Source organism: Pristis pectinata, chromosome 35, assembly GCF_009764475.1.
Source record: "Pristis pectinata isolate sPriPec2 chromosome 35, sPriPec2.1.pri, whole genome shotgun sequence".
NCBI classification, from domain to species: domain Eukaryota; kingdom Metazoa; phylum Chordata; class Chondrichthyes; order Rhinopristiformes; family Pristidae; genus Pristis; species Pristis pectinata.
In genome coordinates this window covers 3895001-3907879 of record NC_067439.1, presented here as the reverse complement: position 1 = coordinate 3907879, position 12879 = coordinate 3895001, and the positions used below count along the sequence as shown (strand labels likewise).

Genomic DNA, 12879 nt, shown 5'->3' with positions numbered 1-12879 from the left:
GGAAGTAGCTGTTCCTGAACCTGGTGCTGTGGGATGCCTGACGGTAGCTGCGACAAGATAGCGTAGCCCAGGTAGTGGGACCTTTGGATGTCAGCACCTTGTGTAGATACTTCCAATGGTGGGGAGGGATCTGTCAGTGATGTATTGGGCTGAGCCCACTAATCTCAGCAGGTTCTTGTGTTCCTGAACACTCAAATTTCCTTTCCAGACCATGATGCAACTAGTCAGGATGCTTTCTACAACACATCTGTAGAAGTTTGTTAGAGGCTCTTCTAACAACGATTGTACACTTGCTGCTGATCCTTCACACCCCCTACCATGGTTCATTAATGAAGAGTTATCAATACTGTTGCAAGTTCTGGCAGAAACCTGGATTGGCCCCAGAAACAACTCTTGTCCTAAAGAACATCTCCATTCTCCTACGTGAGAAATGAAAGGATGTTCTTTGTCATGATTGCCCAGCTTCCCAATGTACCAGTTTGACTCCAATCTGCCACTTTGTACCTTCTTCCTCCTTGAGTTCTGTTATCCCTCGTGCAAACGTGTCGGCTGGCTCTGAAGGAGATCTCTAGTTAGTTCCACTTCCCTAAGAAAAAAACCTGTCAGCCTTTTCTCACTGAGCATTTATCCAATGCATTCCCTTTTTAAAAATTATTACTGAATCATTTTTTCTATCACCCTGTCAGGCAGCATCTGCCAGCTCAATGTCTGTTTTAAAATTCTCATCTACCCCCAGCTTTTTTGGATAAATTAAAACACGATATGATTATCAAAGAGAAAGTAACTTGACTAGCTTGCCAGTATGACCTATTTGTACTGATTGCATTTTTTAACACCATGCCAGCTTACTTTCATGTCTGCTACATATTTAATAGAAAATTATTAAATTATTAATATTTAATCATGTTAACTATGTGTAACAATCCAGTGTGAGTAATGTATAATGCAGCTCAGAGCTTGCATTGTCTGCCACTGGTGAGGGTTCCTTGCACAATGATGGTGTGTAGAGTCAGGCCATGCCCCTCTGCTGCCCACTTCTTCTGCAACCCCCCACCCACAGATCCCAATTCTCAATGTCCAAAGTTTTGGATCTTGCTGTGGAAGATGTCCAGCAATTGAGAATGGCAGAGCCTCACAGCCCTTAGAGTGAAGAAATCTTTTCTTATCTCAGTCATAGATCACTGTCTCTTGAGACTCTGGCTCCACCACAGCCAACCCACCACCACCCCACCCTACTCCACCCCCCCTCCCCCAATTAGTTTCACAGCAGGCTGCTTCTGGGGTGATCTTGGCCTGTAGGAGCTCAGTCAGATAGATCCCACACCAAGGCATATGGGTCTGGTGCCCAGAGGATCAGTCGGAGAGAGAGGTTCAGGAGTGTCTTAAAGGATGGGAGAGAGGCCAAGAAGGTTAGAGAAGCCCAGAACTCAGCAGCTGGTGCAGGGAGTAATTTAAATTTGGAGGCCAGAGTTAGGCCAAGGTCAGTGTCATAGAAATGTACAGTACAGAAACAGACCCTTCAGCCCATCATGCCCATGGTGACACTAACCCTTGCCTGCAGTAGGACTGTATGCTTCTCTGCTTGGTTTATTTAGTTGTCTTTCTAAATGCCTCTTAAACATAGTTTGTATCTGATTCCACCACCACCTCTGGCAGAGAGTTCCAAATATCAGCTGCTCTGTATTTTTTTTAAAAACTTACCCCTCTTTAAATCTCCTTCCTTTCACCTTAAACCTGTTCCCTTTTGATTTTGATATCCTACCATAGGGAATAAGATTTGTTTCCAGTTTGACTTCCTACCCTATCTATGCCTCTTGTAATCTAACAAACTTCTCAGGTCACCCCTCAGCCTCCTTCACTCCAGGGAAAACAAGCCCAGCCTGTCCCATCTCTCCCCATAACTAAGGTCCTCCAATCCAGGCACCATCCCAGTGAATTCCCTCTGTACTCTCTTCATTGCAACCCTGCAGTGCAGTGACCAGAACGGCACACAATATTCCATGTGTAGTCAGGATATAGAATAGAAGAGTTGGGATGTTACCTCAATGTAATGACCCAGTTCTTGTTTTCTATACCCTGACCAATGAAGGCAAGTGTGCCATGTGCTGCCTTCACCACCTGATTGACCTGTGTCCACTTTTGGGGAACTGCAGACTAGGATCCCAAGTTCTCTCTGTACATCAATATTCTGTTGTACCCTACCATTTACTGTATGTATCCCACCCCTATTTGCCTGCCCAAAATGGATCACCTTACATGTGTTGGGATTAAATACAGCAGGTCTGGGGTGTAGAGATGGGGAGCGGAGAGGCAACGGAGGAATTTAGAAACAGTGGGACCTTTGTTTGGGAAGGTGGATGTGTTGAAACCATAAGGACAGGAGGTTGATGGATGCATAGGGCAAGGGGCTTCACCGACCTGAAATTGAGACCAGACCAGGGCATGAGAAAGGGTATCAAAGTCAGATTAGGACACCTCTCTTTGTAGCGCACTCTCTCTCTCTCTTTTCCCCCCCCCCCCCCCCCCCCCCCCTCTCCCACACTCTGCAGCCTGTTTGCTTTCTCTCAGTCCTGCTGTAGAAACGCATCTGGGAGCCATTCGCAAAGAAAACCGCAATTATTTGCCTTGAATCAGTATTCTCCCGGTGTCTGACACATCCATCAGCATGAAGTTTATTTACAGGATTTGATTAACTGTCTGACATGAAGCTGGTTCCAATAGAGCTTTAGCCCCCAGCGGGGGTGAAGAAGTAAATCCGAGTTCTTGCTCTGGGCTAGAGCCGTTCTGGGGTAAAATTCGATACATGCCTGGTGATGATGTGAATTTATCTAGTGCTTTTACTGAAGCAAAGTAGCCCCAGTTGTTTCCTGGGACAGTCGCCACTCAGCCACCAACAGATGTTGAAGTGGGTGTCTAACAGACTGGTCAGCTTTAATGTAGGGAGGGGATTCAATTGCTTGGGGCCCAGGCAGCTGAAGGCACGGCTGCCAGTGCTGGAGCGATGGGAATTGGGGGCCGCGCAGGAGACCAGAATTGGATGAGCAGAACAAGGTTTTACAGCGCCAAGCTCCGGTTTAACCTCAGCCTGACAGCTGATCTCGAGCTGTTTTCCTGAGAGTTGGCTGAACTCTCTCCTGTGAGTCAGGATGATGCGGAAATTGGTCCCATTCCAGGACGCGGCTGATCTCCTCAACCCTGCCACTTGCAGAGGAAGCTCTACTTGGCAGCTGCTGCACCAGTTGTCGACCTATTCTTGGAAGTCTCACGCATGTTCATGCATGTACACATGGCTCCATACAGACGTGCGCAAAAAAACATGGAGATAGGATTTCTTTATTAGTCACATGTACATCAAAACACAGTGAAATGCATCTTTCGTGTAAACTGTTCTGCGGGCAGCTCGCAACTGTCGCCACACTTCTGGCGCCAACGTAGCACACCCACAACTTCCTAACCTACAGGTCTTTGGAATGTGGGAGGAAACCGGAGCACCCGGAGGAAGCCCACGCAGACACGGGGAGAACATACAAACTCCTTACAGACAGCGGCGGGAATTAAACCTGGGTCACTGCCACTGTAAAGCATTACACTAACCGCTACACTACTGTGCCTGCCCATTTGTTAACATGCATTGTATTCCCTTCTCTCCCAGCACTGCCCCCTATTGGTTTCTGGTAATCGGCCCCCACATTCCCTCAGCCAATGGGAACACAGGATTGTGTGATCAGTTTGGAATCTGTTTCCCACACTTCTGTGTGCAAGGTGTTCCTGACCCAACCAGCAGAGGCAGCACTGAGCTACAGTGCAGTGGTACAATGGTTCAAATCCCACTAAGGCCCTGGGAATTTTAAATTCAATAATTAATTAATTAAAGCTAGAATTTATTATAAAGCCCATCTCTGTAATGATGACAATGGAATTAACAGATTGTCATTAAAAACCTACCTGATTTACTGAGGGAATCTGCAGCCTTTACACAGTGTGCCTTGTATGTGCCTCTAACCCTACCTCGATGTTTATCTGCCTCTGCACTCTGGGGGCAATAAATTCTGCCATTACTAGCGATGTCCCTATCCCAAAAATAACTAACTAACTGGAGTGGGGGTGTTGGGTGTGGTGCCAGGGAGCCAGGTTACGATGGGCAGCCGGTCACCCTCTGTGAACAGTTAGCTCACTTCCTCTCTCATATTGAGTGAGGCTTCAGAATGGTTCCCAGAAGTTAATGTTAACCTCTGGCATCTCGGCCGAGCTGTGGTCAAGTTGCTGGATCAGTTCCCCAGAGGCCTGCAGACTAACGATCGGGAGGTAGATCGAATCCCGGCACAGCAGCCAGCACGTTTCAGCTGTTGTGAATAAAATAAAATCCTGGCATCAATAACTTGCATTGAAACTACCAGAATGTTGTAAAAACCCATCTGGTTCATTAATGTTCTTCCGGAGAGGGAATTATAGAATCATGCAATGCAGGAACAGGCCCTTCAGCCCAATGCATATCTGCTACCCAAGACCCATCTACACTAAGCTCACTTTTCGCATCAACTCTGACCCCACCCCCCCAACATCCACCCACATCAGGTGTTGGTTTATTATCGTCCCATGTACAGATATAGCAAAAAGCTTTTTGTTCTGTGTGCCAACTTTGTGACGAGGGAGGAAAGCTCCTGCCTGTTCCTAGTGTGGCCCACGTGTAACTCCTGACCCACAGAAATGTGGCTGATTCTTAACCAGCCCCACTGAGCAGAGGATGTAAATAATCCCATGTGGGGAATATGGGACAGTGCAGGGTCAGGCCAGCCTTGTGTATGTGACGTGTGTGTGCAATGTATAGGCACACAGATGGCAGCTCAGAACAGAACTAGCTTGCCTGTGGTGCCTCTCACAGTCAAATAGCCTATGGGTTGTTTGTGCTCTTGGTTAACAGGCTGGGCCTACCCCACTGTGGGCGGGAGAGAGTGAAAGGTGGGCAGGGGGGAGATTCCCAGTGGCCCCTCACAGACCCTCTCCCTCTGCCCACCCACCAGCGGCCTGATGACCTTGCCAAGAGCCCCCGAGGGGGGGCCGGCCTCGTTCCCTCCCCCTCCCCTGGGCACCTTCCTCACACACCCCGACTCCCCTGGGTGGGGATGGGGGAGAGGCTGCTGGCTGGGGGTCCGCGATCCCCCATGCTGTGCACCTGGTGCCGACACAGTCCACACCACCACACGAATCTCTCCTTGTGATGTAGGAGGCCATTTGGCCCATCAACCGCATGCAGATCTTCTGAGCAATCCTATCATAAAGTCACACAGCACGGAAACAGGCCCTTTGGCCCAACTGCCTGCTGTCCCATTAGAGGAGCACCCTCGCCCCCTGAGCTCCCGTGGGTTCGAGTCCCGCTCCCGACACTCAACCAGAGAACTTCAGGTTATTGCTGCAGGCCCTGTCTGACCCCTCAGGTGGAGGTATAGTGTAGGTTGGAGACTTCCCATTGTCATGGTGATAGTTATTCCTCAACCAACATCACTAGATATCACCTCATCAGCTTCTCTCTCTCTCATTTGCTCTGTTTCCTCAGCTGTGCCAGTTTCACATTTGTTTTTGTGGCAGAAAATATTCAGGCCTCACTTTCTGGAATTTTCCTTCATCTGCAATTGATTTTTTTTTTCAAGAGAAGAGAAATATCGATGAACATATTTTTGGAGCTATTTTGGAACTCTGGTTCCCATATGTTCTCTCTGTCTGTGTGTGTGTGTGTCCCCTCTCCCCCTGTGTGTCTCTCTCTGTCTTTATCTCTGTGTGTGTCTGTCTCTGTGTCTTTGTGTCTCTGTCTGTGTGTGTCTGTCTCTCCCTCTCTGTCTCTGTCTGCCACCCACCCCTCCCCCCCCACCCCCGGCAGAGCGAGTTGCTCTGCGGCGGACACTCTCTCCGCCCCTGGCCCTGGATGATTCTCCTAAAGAAAGCCCCGTGACTGAGGCTGGATCTACTCTGGTGGGGAGGAGAACACGGCTGCACAATGTCTGAAAAGAGAAACTCCACCATCTGCCAGTGATTAATGTTTGGAAAGTATCTTGTGTGGAAACAGTGAAATGAATTAAAGAGGGTTGGAGCAAGGCTGCCCTGGGATCACAGCTTCAGTATGCAGTGGAACCAGTTCTCCATCATACACTCTGCAGACAAGAATTGTACTTAAAGGGGAGGGATCTACAACCATTTAAAGGGGAGCTGACACCTCTTCAAACAAAAGTTGCCCCACATTTACCTTCCAATTTAAATACAAGTTGCCTCCCTGTCCCGATCCAGTTACAAGTCCTTACTTCTCCTCCTCAAACTCCTACCTGTTAAGACCGAAACTTAAAATGTTGTCATGAGATCCCAAGGGTCGCGGGGAATCGTTTGCTCCATCCACATCCCTGAACTCATGGTTTGTCGTCTCTTTAGTGCAATGTGTGGGATCTTGCTGCTTGAGGATGTACCGCTGCCTCGGGAAATCAGCCAACATACTCAAGGACCCCTCCCAACCCGGTCATTCTCTCTTCTCCCCTCTCCCGTCAGGCAGAAGATACAAAAGCTTGAGACCATGTACCACCAGGTGTTACCTTCTACCCCACTGTTATCAGACTCTTGGACAGACCTCTCATATGCTAAAAGATGAACGCTTGGTCTCCCAATCTACCTCGCTATGGCCCTTGCATTTTATTTGTCTGCCTGCACTGCACATTCTCTGTAACTGGAACACTGTAATTCTGCATTCTGTTTTTACTACCTTGATGTACTTGTGTATGACATGATCTGTCTGGATGCCGCAAAAGCAAAAGCTTTTCACTGAGTCTCGGTACATGGGACAATAATAAGCCAATACTGATGTGAAAGGTATTGGTTTATTATTGTCACTTGTACCGAGGTACAGTGAAAAACTTGTCTTGCATACCGATCGTACAGGTCAATTCATTACACAGTGCAGATACATTGAGTTAGTACAGAGTGCATTGAGGTAGTACAGGGTAAAAACAACAGCAGAATACAGAGTAAAGTGTCACAGCTACAGGGAAGTGCAGTGCAGGTAGACAATAAGGTGCAAGGTCATAACAAGGTAGATTGTGAGGTCAAGAGTCCATCTCATTGTATAAGGGAACCATTCAATAGTCTTATCACAGTGGGATAGAAGCTGTCCTTGAGTCTGGTGGGACGTGCCCTCAGGCTCCTGTATCTTCTGCCTGATGGAAGAGGAGAGAAGAGAGAATGACCCGGGTGGGTGGGGTCTTTGATTACGTTGGCTGCTTCACCGAGGCAGTGGGAAGTATAGACAGAGTCCATGGAGGGGAGGCTGGTTTCTGTGATGTGCTGAGGTGTGTCCACAACTCTCTGCAGTTTCTTGTGGTCCCGCGCAGAGCAGTTGCCATACCAAGCCGTGGTGCATCCAGATAGGATGCTTTCTATGGTGCATTGATAAACATTGGTGAGTGTTGTGTGCTACAGAAAGGAAACTCCTACAGTATTGGGTGATTTGGTGGCAGCTGATGTTTTGGGCCTTGCAAGTGGCTGGGATTTTATTTCCAAGATAATTTTTATTGATTAAAAAAAAATGTACAAGAAATACAATACAATCCATCCATGCCTTTACATTCATTGCGCTGTTGAACCAATACATTATCTTACCGAGCACCAGTATCACTTGCATTTCCTCTTTCAACAATACACCCCTGAAGTGTCTGAGAGTGCCCAGTGGTGACAGGACCCCAGACTGTGGTCCTCCCCTACAGAGCCCCTGCACCCTGCAGAGGGTTGGCAAGGGTTCAGAGAAGATTTACGAGGATGATTCCCAGAATGAAAGGGCTGACATACGAGGAGTGTTTGTCGGCTCTTGGACTGTACTCACTGGAGTACAGAAGAATGAGAGGGGACCTCATAGAAACATTTCGAATGTTGAAAGGACTGGACAGAGTAGATGTGGCAAAATTGTTTCCTATGGTGGGTGAGTCCAGGACAAGAGGGCAGTCTTAGAATTAGAGGGTACCCATTTAGAACAGATGCAGACAAATTTCTTTAGCCAGAGGGTCATGGATTTATGGAATTTGTTGCCACGTACAGCTGTGGAGGCCCGATCATTGGGGGCTTTTAAGGTGGAGATTGATAGGTGTCTAATTAGTCAGGGTATCAAGGGATATGGGGAGAAGGCTGGGAATTGGGGCTAGATTGGAGAATAGTTCAGTTCACGATGAAGTGGCGGAGTAGACTCGATGGGCCGAATGGCCTACTTCTGCTCCTTTGTCTTGTGATTGTGATCTTGTGACCCTGGAATGTGCCAGTCAGCAGTGTTTGCTTGTGGACGTCTCCTTCCACTGGAAGACCACTAGGTTTCGGGCAGATCAATGTGGGTCTTCTACATCAACTGAGTGGAACAGTGTTCAATGTCTGTCTCGGTAAGCACATCTAGGAGCTGCTTGTGGAGCAGAAGAGTACTGCATTATGCGGTTGCCCAGGACAAAGATCAATAAGGACCCTTGTGTCCTTTTCCAGACTTTGGTAGATCCCATATCCCTTGATACCCTGATTAATTAGATACCTATCAACCTCTGTCTTAAACATCCCCAATGATCGGGCCTCCAGAGCTGTACGTGGCAACAAATTCCATAAATCCACGACCCTCTGGCTAAAGAAAGAGGTGGGCGATCATCTCATCCACACCCAGCCATGTGCTGGGCGTGAGCCTCTGACTGTGCAGGAAAGATCTAACAGGGAGGCTCCCTCTCACCGCCAGCCAAGCGAGGTCTTGGTGCTTGTTGGAGAGTTCTGCCGAATGAGTTCTGCCAAGCGGCTTTGACAATCTGTTCAGGAAGCCCATCCATCCCGAGAAGGACCCATCATGTCTTTCTCCGGCCAAGCCCTCAGGACAGTCCGTGCTGACCACTGCCTGGTAGACTTGTCATCAAAGGTGTTTCCTGCAGATACTGTTCTACAAAGGACAGGTCATGCACCAAGGTCCAACTGAATGGAACATGGCCAGACCCATCCTTGGCAGGTTAGAACCTCCACACGTAGTGTTTGTGTGCTTTGGTTCCAAGCACAGCTTGATGTGTCCACAAACACAGGTCGTCTTCAACACGAGGGGCAAAGTTGGGTGGATTTCAAAGTTGGAGATCTCATTGAAACCTACCGGATTCTGAAAGGCCTGGATAGAGTGGACGTGGAGAGGATGTTTCCATCAGTGGGAGAGTCTGGGATCCGAGGGCACAGCCTCAGAATAAAGGAACGTCCCTTTAGAATGGAGATGAGGAATTTCTTCAGCCAGAGGGTGGTGAATCTGTGGAATTCATTTCCACAGACGGCTGTGGAGGTCATTGAGTGCATTTAAGGATTGATGGGTTCTTGATTGGTGAGGGAGTTAAGGGTTATAGGGAGAAGGCAGGAGTATGGGGTTTTTAAAAAAAAATCAGCCATGATTGAATGGTAGAGCAGACTCGATGGGCCAAATGGCCTGATTCTGTTCCTATATCTTATGGGAACACACACACACACCCCTGGTTTCACTGGAGCTTTATGACTGTTGCACGTGCTCTGCAATTGGCTGCTGGGTGTGAGGTACATTGCTCGGGACCTGTGATTGGCCGTGATTCCCTGAACCCGGCACCCTCGTCCTCCTGAAGCTGCCTGGGCTGGAGGTCCACGTGCACAGGAAGCAGCAAAAAGAATGTAACCATGACGATGGGTCGGGTTGGTCCTAGGAGAGATCGTGGCTGTTTACGGGGCTGCCTGTCTCACAGTCTGAAAACCCCTGAGCCGTGCTTTGTGCGCCTGGTCGGACCTTGGGCGTTGGTTTAGGTTGGGAAGTGGAGGTTAGGAGAGGGTGTGCAGGTGGAGGGCAATCTCTAGCACAGTGGCAGATAGGGCTTGAACTTGTCCCAGGTATTACCTGTACTTTGACCAAGGGTGGATGCGGTTTGTGATGGTTGGCGATTGGGGTGAAGAGGGCAGGTTGCTCGCTCTAAGTGGGGCAGATTGGCTCTCTAGTGACCCCTGCTGGTTCTCATTGTTGCTGCACGAGCGACCAATTGACCGTGGGTGAGACAGAACATAGAACAGAACAGGCCAGGCCCTTCGGGCCATGATGTTGTGCTGAACTAATTAAATTAGTAATCAAGTGCCCAACTAAAACAATCCCTTCTGCCTACACAACGTCCATATCCCTCCATTCCCCGCACATTCATGTGCCCATCTACGAGCATCTTGAACACCTCTATCGTATTTTAAATATGATGCCTCAAGCGTTGGCTCTTTGGTTTGACAAATAATAAGACCGTAAGATATAGGAGCAGAACTACGCTGTTCGGCGCATCGAGTCTGATTCTTTTTCTTCAACTCCTCCTCCTTCCCGTAACTCTTAACCACCACCCCCCCCCCCCCCACCAATCAAGAACCTCTTAATCTCTGCCTTAAATACACCCAATGACCTGGACTCCACAGCCCTCCATGGCAATGAATTCCACAGGTTCACTGCCCCCTGGCTGAAGAAATTCCTCCTCCTCTCCATTCTAAAGTGACGTCCCTGTATTCTGAGGCTGTGCCCTCAGATTCTGGACTCTCCCAGAGATGGAAACGTCCTCTCCACGTCCACTCTGTATAATGAATGCCCCTTCAAAGTTTGCAGAGCAAAGGATGGAGGAACAAGTGTTATTCCCTGGTGCCACCCCCCCCCTCCCCCCCCCCCCCCCCTGAGCTCGGTACGGTGATGCCTGACTTTGTCCTCTGCAGTCGCCCATAGTTACCCCTGCCCATGGACAATGTACTGGAAGCAGAGGGTGTCTCAGTGGTCCCTCTGGTGGTGGTGAGTGGAACAGCAACCGTGAACTTGACACGACTCACAGCTGAAAAAGACGCAGAGACGGGAAATCTGAAATAAAATGCTGGAAGGACGCAGGAGTTCACCCCCAGTTCCCATCTTCCCACCTTTATTCCATGCTTCACCTTCTCCTGTTAGATTCCATAGTGGTTAGCGTAACGCTATTACAGCGCCAGCGACCTGGGTTCAATTCCGGCCGCTGTCTGTAAGGAGTTTGTACGTTCTCCCCGTGTCTGCGTGGGTTTCCTCCGGGTGCTCCGGTTTCCTCCCACATTCCAAAGACGTACGGGTTGGGAAGTTGTGGGCGTGTTATGTTGGCGCCGGAAGCGTGGCGACACTTGCGGGCTGCCCCCAGAACACTCTACGCAAAAGATGCATTTCACTGTGTGTTTTGTTGCAGATGTGACTAATAAAGAAATCTTTGTCACTTCCACCCATCTCCTCCTGTTTCTGGCACCTTCTCCACTCCCCCCTTTCCCCATCTGCCTGTCAACCTCCCCCTCACCCTGATCCACCTATCACCTGCCACCCCCCCCCCCCCCACCTTACAGTCCAGACGAAGGGTCACGACCTGAAACATCGACTGTCCGTTTCCCTTCACGGACGCTGCCTGACTGTCCGAGTTCCTCCAGCATCTTGTGTGTTGCTCCAGATCTCAATATCTACAGTTTCCTGTGTCTCCAGACACGGGTGGCTGATCAGCGTCCGTGGGGAGAGAAAGACGGACCGAATGTTTCTCGGAAAAAAGTTAGAAAAAAATGACTTAGACTTGCTTACTTTCTAACAGAGCTGTGCCTCAGTAGTGGGGGCTTAGCAAGGAACTGGTTTAATCATGTGTGTTTCTGCACTCCCTCCCCTCCCCGCCACCCCACCCCACCCCAAATTACTCTGTGCAGGGAGAGGGCTCCCGCCATGAACAAGCTGAGGCAGAGTCTACGACGGAAGAAACAGCCGTACGTGCCAGAGGCAAGCCGTCCACACCAGTGGCAGTCCGACGAGGAGTCAGTGCGGAAGGGCAAGTGCAGCTTCCCAGTCAGGGTGAGTTACCGGCCGGTGTTCAACTCCAGGGTGGGGAGAACAACACCCCCCATCCCCCTTCTCTCTGTGCAGGGAGCTCCCTCGGGAATGAGTCCACCCAGACGGACGAGCCACTGGTCGTTGTAAGGGAGGAGGGAGAGGTTCGTGGCTCAAGCCTGTTCCACTGTTCATTGTGGTGGAGCGCCACCTCTTGCTCTATCCCCACCTCGCTCCCGACTGGTTGGATTCCCACGTTCTGGCACTGCGTTTCCGGGACCTAGTAGGGAAGGGAGCCGCAGAGATCCAGGTCTGGAAGAGCCCGGCTGCTGGGGATACCGCAAGGGAAGTTGGCGGGGAAGCAGAGTCGGAGCAAGTCCAAGATTGCGGAATGTTTCCAGTCTGCTGGTGGGGGTTATCCCAGATGATCTGGCCTGGATTTTGAGGGTGCCCATAATGGGATTGAAGGAGTTTGCAGAGGGATGCATTCCAGGAATCGATCCTAAGCCCACCCGGCTGAGGGTACGACCGGGAGAGGTTGGGAGTGGGGCAGTCAAGTCAGGTCGAGTTTATTGTCACGTGGACAGGTGGAGGCTTGGGAGCTTATAAACCACTCCCAACCATGTTCTCTCCCCTGATTCCACATCGGGACCCGCTGCATCCATATCACTATTGCTATTGGTTTATTATTGTCACTTGTACCGAGGTACAATGAAAAACTTGTCTTGCCTACCGTTCCTACAGATCAATTCATTACACAGTGCAGTTATGTTGAGTTAGTACAGAGCGCATTGAGGTAGTACAGGGTAAAAACAATAACAGAATACAGAGTTAAGTGTCACAGCTACAGGTAAGTGCATTGCAGGTAGACAATAAGGTGCAAGGTCACAACAAGGTAGATCATGAGGTCGGAGTCCATCTCATCATATAAGGGAACCGTTCAATAATCTTATCACAGTGGGGTAGAAGCTGTCCTTGAGCCTGGTGGTACGTGCCCTCAGGCTCCTGTATCTTCTGCCTGATGGAAGAGGAGAGAAGAGAGAATGTCC

The 12879-nt window shown here is 49.6% G+C and overlaps 1 protein-coding gene across 2 annotated transcripts in view; it reads left to right on the top strand.

Annotated features, from left to right (window-relative positions):
* Positions 1-12879, top strand: part of numbl (NUMB like endocytic adaptor protein) — a 134845-nt gene that overhangs the window by 94463 nt on the left and 27503 nt on the right. For both annotated transcript variants that reach the window (XM_052044105.1, XM_052044106.1), the window contains one exon: positions 11713-11854. In XM_052044105.1, the coding sequence (XP_051900065.1) occupies positions 11713-11854 (142 nt within the window). The remainder of the gene's footprint in view (positions 1-11712; positions 11855-12879) is intronic.